Raw genomic sequence first — 13,283 nt, 5'->3', positions numbered from 1 at the left:
TTGATAAAAAGCGTTTGCACGTTTTAAAATTTTGGTTTGAAAAAACCAGATACTTGTCTATTAATAGATATCATATCTTGATCTCTGCTAATATTTGGGATTATTTTTACGTATCATATTTCTCTTTACGTTTAGTTTAGTCATTTTCCTTTGAATTGAATGCCTTTAGTCACAGATATCTGTTGTTCTCAGTCGAACTGTAAGTAAGGAAAAACACTTGTCTATTGTTGGAGACTGCGTTAAACTCTATATCTTTATTTTATTGAATTCAGTTGTTGGTTTTCTGTCTCGCATCTACATCATTCATACAGTATAACGTTAACTCAAGTATACAACTACCATGTCTTCCTCTTTTTGGGTTGGTCAGCGTGATAAACCTGCACTGAATGACATCTGCAAAAGATAGAGTTTGAATGGGGTTTACAGAATAGAGAAAAATGGACGAACTAAAAAGTTTTAGAATCAGAAATCAAGCCATCCATCCACACCATCATACTACAACTACTAGTTAACAATATTATCTATTTCCAAAATATGACAAATCAAAGAGTTATTGAATTGATCATTTCAAAGATTACTATGATCTTCCTTCCGACTAAATTTTTACCTTAACCAAGAAGGTCTTGAATAAATACTATACAATGTAAGGGAACGACCACATTTCACTCAAAAAAAGGTGTGTGTGTATTTTCTTAACAAAATATGCTGATCCCCGATTTGATGGGGAAAATATTCTGGTCAAGAAGATGACAAACAAAATATTCTGAATTCAGATTTTCCCCATACCTTATAGTGTTAAATTCTGAAAAAGATAATTTGATTGATAGTGTCGAAAAAATAAATACATGTAGATAATTATATAAATATGTTCGCGAAAAAAATTCTAACTCAGAAAAAAAACCTGTACCCCCCCCCTTTTCCCTTCCCTTCTAGAATCGTTACTCCATAATGGAAGAAGTTAGTAAACACTGATGTATATAAAAAAAAAACAATGGAATATGAGAAGTGATGAACATATTTCACAAGTATAACTACAAGTATGTGCGTTTAAAAAGTCTGAACTGAAACTGTAAAACCCTATTAAAAATCTACGACTAAGGCTAAATGTACTTATATATAATGTTTGCAAAACAAGACACACATATTGATGGTCTGGTAAAGGCTTAATTTGTCACCACCAGGAACAAGTACACGTCTTTTTCAAAGTGTGAAAATCTGACATGTGACATTCCTAGCGGGTATATATAAGTGTTTTGGTTTCTGAACCTTGCTATATCTCCGGACATAAATCACCTAGGTAAGTAATCAACAACCTTTATGGCTTAAGTATTTATTTTTTATTTTTAACAACATAACCAAGTGTTTTGATGATATTTAGTGCAATAAATACCATGCAGGGTATATAAAACATTTTTTTTTCTCTCGAATGACAAAAAACAAACTATACGAAATATTAGGAAGAGGGATTTTTTTATAATAACTTCCCCTAATGGGATTATTATTCGTTTAAAACAATGTTTTGCGTACAGTGGTCTTTGAATTTCAAACCGTCTTTTCAATTTTTCTAATCTGTCTATATTTTCTTACGCATTTTCTGTACACAAATGCAGCCAATTTTACTTTTGGGGTTATCTTACTTCAAAACAATGGAAACAATTTATATGTGTTGCCCTTCTTCTTTTATTTTTTCTAAGTGTTTTCGGGCTGATTCCCAATGTATGTAAGGGTCATACAATTTTCTTTGAAGGAAAATAACAACCAACAAATCATTTCTGTAAATCAAAATATTACTGCGTAATTTTAGTATTGGGATTTTTGAAAAATGGTCAATAATGCGAGATTAATAATTGCAATTTCATCAAAATCTGCATATAAATTAAGGTATTATATATAAGAATGCGATACTTATTATTGCGATACTTATAATTGCGATACTTATTATTGCGATAATTATTATTGCGATACTCACCAAGTCGCATTGTTCGCATTGATAAAAAATATCGCAATAATTTCTGAATTTACAGAATGATTGATTGTATTCCTGAGGTAGAACAAAAATTAAAATTTGAAAAAAAACAAGAGTCTTAGGAAAAAGACAAATACAGCACTGCAATATTCAATATTGCATGCTATTTTTTCAATATCGGTACAGTATTTATTTAAATTTAAGTATGGATAACTGAAAAGATATATAGGGAATCGAGTAGGGTCTCACAATGAAAATTAAATAGGGAGCACATATATCATTACCTATTTTGCATATATTTTGAAATCGAAGCATGAAACATTTAGAAAAACAGAAAAAAATCTTTCCGCTTCAGAATAGAAACATGAAAAGAAGGTTCAGATATTTGTTTGATGTAAAAAAAAAAAAATGAAGACAGTGATAAGCTAGATCTTGATGAATCTAAAATAAGCCAAAAGTAATTTCAAGCAAAGCAGTGTTCACGAACAAGCTAATTTCTTTACAGACCAAGAAAAAAGGATTTATTTATTCTTTTAATACATCATTTTTATTCATTCAGTTATAAATGTGACCGACTGTCAATAAGATTACAAAACAAATCATAGTGAAATATGACATTTCTTACCACATGTAAACAACATATGTTAAGCGAACCTTAAAAGGTAACTGAATAGTTGAAAAAGTCATATTTTGATCTGTTGCCCATTTACAGACCAAATTCTCATACTTAAATACAGTTTGGCATGCATAATTAAGAAATGGATTTACTATTTATATCTTTTTTTAAGCTTTGAAGATCAATTACCGATAAAAACAATTATAGATATCGAAAAGTGTCCATCGGATTATAATTGGATGCCGACTTGGACTTGTTAAGTTGATTTCCTTTGAAAAGGGTATGGGAAACTGTTACAGCGGATTCCATTGAGTGTGTAGCCAAAGGTAATATCTTTGGTTAGCTTGCTTACCTGACCTAATAATGACTTCACGGTTCAGCTAACAAGCAAGCTAACAGAAGATATTACCTATCGCTACACACTCAATGGAATCCACTGTAAGTAAAAAAAAAATCCTGTGGGATTTAAAAAAAAATAAAAAAAATATTACAACTAAATTGATTGATAGATCTACCGAAATCTTTAAGCCTTACTAGTATTTCATTATCCTAAGAAATTCACATGAAAAATAGCCGAATAATTTATTTGCATTGTTAATTTTGCAGCAATGAAGCCTCTTCAAGTTGTATTAGTTCTGTCCTTGTTAGTGGTCGTATATTCTGCTGGATATAGTTCTTATGGAGGCGGCGGCGGTTATGGTGGCGGCCGTGGCAGAGGATATGGCGGTGGGGGTTATGGTGGCGGTCATGGCGGAGGATATGGTGGTGGAGGTTATGGTGGCGGTCGTGGCGGAGGATATGGCGGTGGCCGATCAAGCGGAGGATTAGGAGGTCTGCTCGCCGGTTTGGGTAGAGGTATTGGTCGTAGTAGTGGATCATACGGAGGAGGAGGTTATGGAAGCAGTTATGGTGGAAAAGGATACGGAGGAGGTTACGGCGGAGGTTATGGTGGTGGTGGACGTCGAGGAGGTGGATACGGTGGTGGTCGTGGTGGATATGGCGGCGGAGGTTATGGTGGAGGACACGGTGGTGGATACGGCGGCGGAGGATACGGCGGAGGCCGAAGAAGTGGAGTTGGCGGCGGAGGTTATGGTGGAGGACGTGGAGTGTATGGCGGAGGACGAGGAGGTGGATATGGCGGAAAAGGATACTCAAGTTATGGAAAATAGTAAAACTGCTCCTATAAACTGATTTAATTAGAGGTAAACATTGTCTAATGTAAATAATTTTAGAGTGTTTTAGATCAATTACTTAATTGAACATCTCACAGTTACTTTTCCGCTTTATATAAATTAAATAACAATGTTCTAACTATACGATACATAATTAAAAAAGATATGTCGTGCTCCGTTGTTCTGTTCGTCTAATAAATAGAATACGGCAGGGAATGCTTGTTTAGAAGTTAACGATGGCGATTGTTCCTTTTTTATGAAGCAGCACTCAGTTTAAATAATTTTTCGAAATTTTTATGATCTTTGGAGACTGCAGAAAATATTGCTGTAAAATTATAAAGAATGGTTTATTGGATTCGAGAAAAAAACACAATCTATAAGCAATTTTGTAAAATTGTTTTGCATATATATACAGGCAATTTATTCCTAAATGATATTCACACAAACATAGTGATTCATTATTTTATTGTATTTTTTTTAAATTTAATAAGGAATGTTAGTCAGTAACTGAAACTATTATATCTAATACATCTTCAATTGTTTACTTTCAGATGCGACTAAAGAAATCTGGACGAAAAGAAGAATTTACAATAAAATTGTAAAGTCCATATGAAAACAATGCTTGCATTTTGTTTTATTTTATCATTTTATTATTTTTCTCTTGTCTGTCTTTCATCCTTGTTTTAATACAAATCTTTTTGTTGAAAACCAAGATTTTTGTGTAATACTCTAAGCTTACTTTAAGGGGTTAGGATTATTGTACATAATTAGGGATGGCATGTATGGTGGCAATTGCAACAACTACGCCAATACGTGATACACCAGTTAGGAAAATATATTTGTTATCATACAAATCTGATTTAACTTTAAGTTAGCATGGAATAGATTAAGAATACACATTTATTGTGTTCTGTTTCAAGACACGTTGTTACTAATCGCACTTGATAAACCAAACATAAAGGACCAGACATTAAATTGCTGTTTCTCAGCTCAATGTCGGAGTTTGACATTTGAAACGTTACAAAAACTCACTCAATAAGGCTGATTCGAGATTGGTCAAGATTATATTGTAAATGTACTTTGAAGAACATAGTAGCAGAATATAATCGTCAAAATACAGATTATAACCGACAAAGGAAGATCACATTATGTGCCTTAATTGAAGTTATACTACTAAACGAATTGTGATCTAAAACGGTCATTTTCTCATTGGCACTCACACCACATCTTCCTATATCTATTTTGGTCTGAACAGCTGTTACAAGCCAGAACAATAAATAATTATGGTATTTTTAGTCGTCCAGACAATTGTTAAACGAATCCACTACGTTTATATCAGTACTGTTCAGACAGTTCCATTGCAGTCAATCAAAATCTGTTCAATTATTGTTCAAACTGTTCAGAAGTTGCTATTTATCTGTACATACACGTAATGTATCAGCATCTTAATGAATTGTCTGAACAACAATTGATCAATACTGAATTGACTGCAAGCGAATTGTCTATTTAGCAAACCTGAATTAACCGTGGTGGAAAAGTCTTAAAATAGACTTCAAGCGAATTGTCTAATCATACCTGTATACATATATTTCTCAATGACTACCCTCTTATTAATGCCAATATAATGGAATTTTATGCGACTGTCATGCAAGTGAGATGTTAAGCTAGCTATAAAACAAGGTTCAATCCCCCATTTTCTACTTTGTAAAATGCCTGTTCTTATTTAGGAATATGACAGTTGTAATCCATTCGTTTGATGTGATTGAGCTTATGCTTTTGCCATTTTATTAGGGACTTTCCATTTTAAATATTCCTCGGAATTCAGTATTTTTGTGAACTTACTTTTCGTTCATACAATTATATGGTTTGGTTGAATAATTGAGAGATTCTGTTTGACGGATGACTGTTTCAGAAGATGGACATGAGACAAAAAATGTTAAATTATGCTCAAATTTGTAAATTTTGAATACAGAAACCAAAACCAGAAAACCAGCGCGTTTTTACAAGATAAGCATCTCCTGCTATTTATGACCAGTGCGTTTTTACAAGATAAGCCTTTCCTACTATTTAACTAATTATGGAAAACGATTCCAGACACATTACAAATATTATGATAATATAAATACAAATACAAACCATAGGACTATGTTCGCATCTTTCGCATTTGGAGAAGATATGGACGATGCAATAACAAATCACAAATCGATAACAGACAACACCATAGCGAAAAAAGAGAGACGAAGTTGTAAACAAAGCAATACACATATAACTCAAATTTTGGCTACACGAACCCTACACCAAATGATATGCATTGAGGTGCTAATTACCGATTAGCTGTTCCTTTTCCATTTGCAAGCTCACGAATAGGTATATGCATATAGCTGTTTTCTAAACAAAAGACAACGCCAGCTGCAAAATCCATCAGTACATGAAACGTGTGTAAATATTATAGCCCCAAAACGTAAGATAAAATTAAAGTTCGACAGTGCGAACTGATCTAAAGCCAGAGCAGCTGCTACGAAGTGATACCGTTGTTTTTGCCTCACTGGTGACATTAGTGATATCCGTTAATAACTTCGATAATTCCATAATCGAATAAAAGAGGAGACTCTCTAAAAATATCTATCGTGAATATAAAAATAGACACATTATATCGTTCAACCAATTTGTAGTGAAAACATGGTAGCTTAAATTTCAGTAATTTTCCGATGAATTCATTCTTGTTTGTGGGGTGGTTTTGTTTGAATTTTGCTTGATATGAATACAAAAAAAAGTCGGCCAGCAGAGATGTAACATTCGTCCCTCGAATGTTTGTTTTTAATATCAATGCAATAAAAACCGACAAATATGTTGTAATGAAGAGCAGGTCTCAAGTTTTCAGCCTTATACAAGACTATCATAATAAAATTGTTTATTCATCTAAAATATGCATCAAACAAAAGTCGCTTCATATTCCACTATCTTAAATTATTTTAAAAAAGAGAATTAACTTCGATCGTAAAATAAACGACTATGAATCCATCTTTTTGTAAATGTTGACTTACTAATTCAAGATCTCAATGAAGTGAATAACGTTGCCTGTGCATAGAAAGAGGCGGGAGTGTCCAATATCAAACCTCTTGCTGAAATACAAACAGACAATTGACTTTGATAAAGACTATGATAGAAAATGGGGTTACCGTGGCATAAGTAAGCGCAACAAAACTGCTTTAGCACTCATTTAAAACGATTGAATGCATTAAAAGTTCGATATTTTTAATGTCGAACTGGAGATTATTGATCCATTGAAAACCCTGCGTGTCAAATATCTACTGTATAATGAGATATGTCTTTGCAATTCCTGGTTTTTATTTGAATCATTATATTAAAAACCTTTTTGAAGATTTTCCAATCAACACACAGGTTATCCCATTTTCACACCTAAATGTGATATATATTTGTTCCTGCTGTACGTTATTCCCTTATTAGAGAGGGGATATGATCTTTATCGGGACTCCGGGATCGGGTGTTTTTAAGCTCGGAATTTCGGGATGCGGGAATTCTTTTTTCAAATTTCGGGATGTCAGAATTTAAATTTATTTAAATTTGGGACCTAGGGATTTCGTGTTTTTATGTCAAGGATTTCGGGATCAGGACCCTCCTATAACCTAAATAACAACCATTATTTGAAAACTGATAAAATATTGACGCAGATTGAAAATTATTGTATGAGACTGTTAAATTGAAAAAGGAAAAATAAATGGTTAATTGCATCATTTACACTGTTTTAAAAAGCATCAATTAGTCATTTAAGGGGAGATAACTCAAACAGTAAACAGTCTATAATCAAATGTAAAGAATATTTTATCTTACTTGTTGCATAAAAACAAGTGTTAACATTTTTTTCTTTTTATGTTCTGAAAATGTGTTTTAAACTTCTAATCCCATTGATTAATGTTATTTTTTTTTTTAAAGGGATTTCAACGAATAAACTAATGCAAAATTTGCATCTTAAAAAAAGTATTACATTTTTGAAAAAAAAACATTTTGGTACAGCAAAAGATAATTCTATCTGAGGAAATATATACCGAATATCCAACTAAAGACTAAAACCACTCAGTCCCAAATTGAACATTGGAACATTCATCGCAAGAATCGAAGGTGGAAGTAAATAATATTATTCATTAAGAAAGGAAGTCTTTAGAAACGATCTGTTCAAATGTATAGTAAATAAATGACGAAGCTAACCACATTTAGTCTTTTGTATGAGAGCGCATTATATTTTCTACTTAGAAGTAAACAACATAAACTGTTTTGAGTTATTTTATATGATTCATGAATACACAGATCACGATCAACATGTTCGAATATTGTATATAAATACAACTGAATAAATCTTTCATTCACAAATAAATCTGATCGATTTGATATTTTCAGGTAGGTGAGTGTTTGGATTTTATTTGAAAAATGGAATTGTGGCGTGTACATAAAAGCGACAGCTAATAACTAATAACTATAGATGATCAAGTTATCTTAAGTGCTCACTTTTAATGAGCTGCATTTGAATTTCTATATTTGTAATCCAATATTTTATTTAATTTGTGGTTTGATACAGTTTGTATTGAGAATAATTCATAGGTCAGAATTCATTTTAAAATTAGTAAATGATGCATACAAAACATGATCAAATGTACACTGCTAAATATAATGTTAGAAATGGTATATAAATATTTATACACATTCCTACTCCTAGCATAACAAAATTTCACAATTAGTCGAAGCATTTATTGGTTGTTATTGGCTTCGAACTAGCTGTTAGTAAGTGCGAGTACTCTGAAACTTATACTTTGTGTTTTTTTTTAGATGTATTTCTATTTGTATCCATCTAATGCTTTCAGCCTTTTTCAACTGATTTTGATAGCTGGTCCTTATTTAGTACTGTTACACCACTATCCAAGTTTAGAAGGAGAGTTCTTTGCCCTCTAACATTTTTTACTCCGTCACATTCATTGTGCGACCTATAATTGTTATAATTGTTAATGTCTGTGTCATTTGGTTTTTTGTTAAAAGATGTCTCATTGACATTCATACCGCATCTTCTTTTTAATGTTGATCATACTGCTCATTTTCCATGAAATAAAATTATAAATCTGTCGAGCTGTGAATAGAATCTTCGTTTTGAAAAAGCTTGACAATTACCTTTAGGTAATCACAGAACAATAGATAACTATCTGTAATTTACGTTGATATACATATATGTCTTATGATACTGCGAATCAAGGCTGCATAAATCTTGATAAGGATTCGTATTCTTTCTAATGCAAAGTTGCCATTGAGTAGTTTCAATACTTAGTATATAATTTGACAATGGCACCTTTTAAATCATTTCAACTAGTATGTTGAAACTTGGATTTTTATCTAATGATACAATTTTGTACTAAATTAATATCTAAATGATCATAAGCATATATCGAATATTATTATCAAATGTAATATATTCTTTTTTAAATCGTTTTAGATACCGAAACATGCACCCGGACATCATGACGCGGATCGTTCTTTTCCTGCATATCGCCATTCTTTTCAACTTTTGTTATGGAGAAGGTTATGGTATCAATAGGAGTATGACTAGAAAGTACCCAGTCCGTAGGGCCATAAACCTCCTCACACACTATAGAGGTTCGCAATCTTATTCTAATCCCGCATATCGTACATCATCATTAACAGGATACGGTAACAAATATATTGGAAAAGGATTTGCTACCCCAGTTGGATTTGCTCCAAGATACGGAGGTGGCTTCAATAGTAGATCTTATGGTGTTGGAATGCCTAATAGGAAATATGGAGCTGGTTATGGTAAACTTTTCGGCGGGAACGTCTATGGTTATGGTGGTTCAAAAAGTATTAAAGGATTAAACTTTCACAGATCCACCAAAATATATAGGGGATATGGGAAAACATATACAGGATGATGAAACATACCATGCCTTTAAAAAAACTTAATATAACTCAAATAACTGGAATTATATAGACAAGAAACGACATAGTTTTCTCTGCAGAAGATAAGAAAGTTAAAGTTACAATCAGGTTTCATGAAATTGTATTGGCCTATAATTGTATGTCGATATTTCTTGAACATGTTCAGATGATGTAAAAAGACATATAACAGATGTATTAATTTTCATATTTTTATTAAAATACTACAAAAATAAGTATTTATTTGTATGGACAGTTGTTAAACTTTGTTCGTTTGTCATGCTAGAAAAAAAAAAGTCTGTTGAAGTAGCATCTGCTCTCATGCGAAGACGTTTTACAAATAATGACAGATATGTTCCGAAGGTTGCAAACCCTAATACCGTCCTTCTTTTCTCAAACGAGACCTACCGAGTTACATTTATCTCTGGATTTGTTTTTATATTTTCAACATGACAGGTCACCTGAGATTATCGACGGTTTTAGGTAAGGTTCGTGTTGCTCAGTGTTGAGTTTTCTGTTGTGTTTTGTATACTGTTGTCTTTTGGTCTGTTTTTTATTACGTTAAATTTTGACTTGTGAGATTTATTGTCCCTTTTGGTACCTTTCTCCTTTCTTTTTATTGTTTATTATTTTTTTTAAAAAGCATCATGTCTAGAAAGACAAACGTATTTAGAGTTCTGACATGTAATAATACAGCTTTATTCTTGAGGTGTCTGTCTTATTTCAGGAGCCTGTTATTCGGTGTTTGTCGTAGGTTTCTGTCTGTCAAAAGGTTTTGGTTTATCGTTATAGCAAATGTTTGTTCGTTGGTTTTCTGTTTCTGAATTTATAATTTTAGGTCATTGTTGATCATATAGCTCTTAAACTGTTTATTTTTACAATTAATCATTGGCTTTCAAATATTTGGATTTTTGCCTTCAAGTTGAAGGTCAACCAAGAAAAGTTCTTCTGACGCATTGAATTAATAAATTGTTGTCTTTGGTTTTTTCTTATGACATGAGTCGATATCACTAAACTACAGGCTCTTTGCATAGGAGAGTCACATTAATCAAAAGCTTAAACACATAAAAAATAAAACAACTTTAATATTCATTACTTTTAAAGTCATTCATGGTAACGAAATTCCTGACTTAATAATTTACTATAAATACATAAATTACGCTCGTTGACTCCAAAACGCCAATACTGATTCGGGCATAACGTACACGTTCGCAAATATAAACACCGTAGTTCGGAATGAGAAGAACTTCAATGTCCAAATAAGGGAAAATAACAATATGGAGAAAAAAAATCATCCATTTTGTAGTAAATTTTTGTGTACAGTTTTTTGTGTAGCACTGAAATATCTGAATCTAGCATAGAAATAAAGTCAACAGTAGTATACCGCAAAAGTCATAAATCAATTGAGAGAAAACAAAATCAGGTAACAAAGGACAGCGTTGTTTTCATTTTGTTAATATCGGGGTCAATAAATTTTACATTTTTATTCTTCCGCAAATATATGCACTATGACAAAATATTACAGTTGTTTCCCATTTGTTCTTTGGATCACGTGATAAAGTCTAACGTTTGATTTTGTCTGTTTTTATAGACCTCCTCTGTTCGAACAACATTGGATTTCGGTATTTTTGTTATACATTTTATCCTATACTTATTTCTGTGCAGATAATGGATACAAGTACAACGGCTCCGGTTAAAATTGACAGGCAACTATATTTGGTACCGAATCAGTAACATTCATTAAACATTTCTAACAGATATCAGTAAGTGTGATATATTGTCTCAAACAATGATTTCTCGAAAAGTAACAAATATATTGGAACTACGATACAAATTCACACTATTATCTGAAGTAATGATAGCTTCTATTGTAAAAAAAAATCTCATAAGAAAGAAAGGCAAAATAGACCAATTGAATGAAAACATTTATTATAAAACGCTAGAGAAATCATCATACTTTTTTTTTAATTCTCATTTAATCAAATTTAAAAACTGTTAAAAAAACTAAGATCTACGATCTACGATTTTCTCAGGTTGTGCACTTACACCGCTGTTAGTTCAAGGGAAGGTTCGAATGGTCATAAACATGGTCATTTTTATAAATCTTATGTTTGCAAAAGTATGAATTATTCGAAATACCAAGGATATTCTTATCCCAGGCATAGATTACCTTAGCCGTATTTGGCTCAAAATGTTTGGTCCTCAATGCTCTTCAACTTTGTACTTGTTTGGCTTTCTACATATTTTGATCTGCGCGTCACTGGTGAGTCTTATGTAGTCGAATTGCACGTCTGGCGTATTAAAGTATTCTAGTAATTTGATAACTATTATACCCGCCACATTCTTTATGTGCCTGTCCGAAGTCAGGATCCAATAGTTCAGTAGTTGTCATTGGTTCATGTCCTATTTTTTACTTGGAAATTGTTCAGTTATAACACATGTATGAATTAGACCATTTGTTTTAAGAATTGTTTTGTTTCACATTATTCATGTCTTTGAACTTAATAGTCAACTATTCAGTATGGGTTTTTATATTTGTTGAAGATCATACGATGGCATATAATGGCTTACATGATTACAAATGGAACATGCCAGTATTTTTTCTATTCGTTTTATGTGTTTCAACTTTTTGATTTTCCCATTTGTTAGGGGAATTTATTTTTTGAAATTTTCCTTGGAGTTCGGTATGTTTGGAATCCTATTTCTTGTATTAACTCAACTTGTAGTCGTCTTATTTGGTATCATACAACATATCCTTGTTTTCATAAGGTTCTAATACGGTAAAATCTAAAATATACTTTTGATAATTGCTTAGTTGATACAATATCTTGTGGACTGTAAGGTCAGAAGCAAGTATATCTGCATTTAACTGCAGCTCTTTATAGTTGGTATTGGGTTTTTGATTTTCAAACATTTTTGACTGAAGTATATTAAAGGAGAAATTTATAGCCGACATGGTTATCTGACGTATTAGAACAATTGAATCAAATGCTATTCAAGTACATCAATTTACGACTTCAGTATTACAGTATTTAAAAGTTTTTGATATAATTTGGAACATTACATGTTATGGGTGGTGATGCATACAAAGATGTAGCGTCTTAAAACATCTTCTCATCAAGTCTAATATGTTTTCGATGTCGTGTTTATCCGCCTGTTTTAACCTTATGTTTGGTTGTACTTTCACTTAAGATATTTTTAAAAAAGTGTGGGATATCAACGTAATTGACATACTAAACCTACAACAACCAAAATAAATCTTTTATAGATTTGCGAAGGCAGAAAAATGTTGAGCGAAATATTTCAAATCGTTATCATATTATTCAGAAATAAACAAACGCAAAAGGACAGAATCATATGTTTGACCTTTCAAATGTTATCAAATGTCTGTAGCAGTAAGAATATGAAAGAGGGTTGCACAAAAAACAGAAGGCGGGGGCCCAAACGAACAAACTCATCACAAAACTTAATATTGAGAAACAAGACCATACAAAAAAGAAGGGTTATCTAGAGTATTCTGAAATGTTGAAATTCGATTGAAGAACTTAAGTTTCTTCTTATTTGTCTCTAAAAT

The 13,283-nt window shown here is 32.1% G+C and overlaps 2 protein-coding genes across 2 annotated transcripts; both read left to right on the top strand.

Annotated features, from left to right (window-relative positions):
* The first annotated feature begins 1,193 nt into the window (after nucleotides 1–1,193).
* LOC134705277 (acanthoscurrin-2-like) lies at nucleotides 1,194–4,373 on the top strand. The gene is made up of 3 exons (XM_063564028.1): nucleotides 1,194–1,297; nucleotides 3,189–3,784; nucleotides 4,306–4,373. Exon 2 carries the CDS (start codon nucleotides 3,191–3,193, stop codon nucleotides 3,749–3,751), a length of 561 nt encoding a protein of 186 aa, XP_063420098.1. The 5' UTR covers nucleotides 1,194–1,297; nucleotides 3,189–3,190; the 3' UTR covers nucleotides 3,752–3,784; nucleotides 4,306–4,373.
* Nucleotides 4,374–8,156: 3,783 nt separating this feature from the next.
* On the top strand, nucleotides 8,157–9,930 carry LOC134705276 (peroxisomal membrane protein PEX13-like). Its single transcript, XM_063564027.1, has 2 exons — nucleotides 8,157–8,170; nucleotides 9,252–9,930. The coding sequence occupies exon 2, from the start codon at nucleotides 9,262–9,264 to the stop codon at nucleotides 9,703–9,705; it is 444 nt and encodes a 147-aa protein (XP_063420097.1). The 5' UTR covers nucleotides 8,157–8,170; nucleotides 9,252–9,261; the 3' UTR covers nucleotides 9,706–9,930.
* Nucleotides 9,931–13,283: the final 3,353 nt, after the last annotated feature.

This window comes from Mytilus trossulus, chromosome 2 (assembly GCF_036588685.1).
Source record: "Mytilus trossulus isolate FHL-02 chromosome 2, PNRI_Mtr1.1.1.hap1, whole genome shotgun sequence".
In the NCBI taxonomy this organism is placed as follows: domain Eukaryota; kingdom Metazoa; phylum Mollusca; class Bivalvia; order Mytilida; family Mytilidae; genus Mytilus; species Mytilus trossulus.
This window is presented reverse-complemented; position numbering and strand designations above follow the sequence as displayed.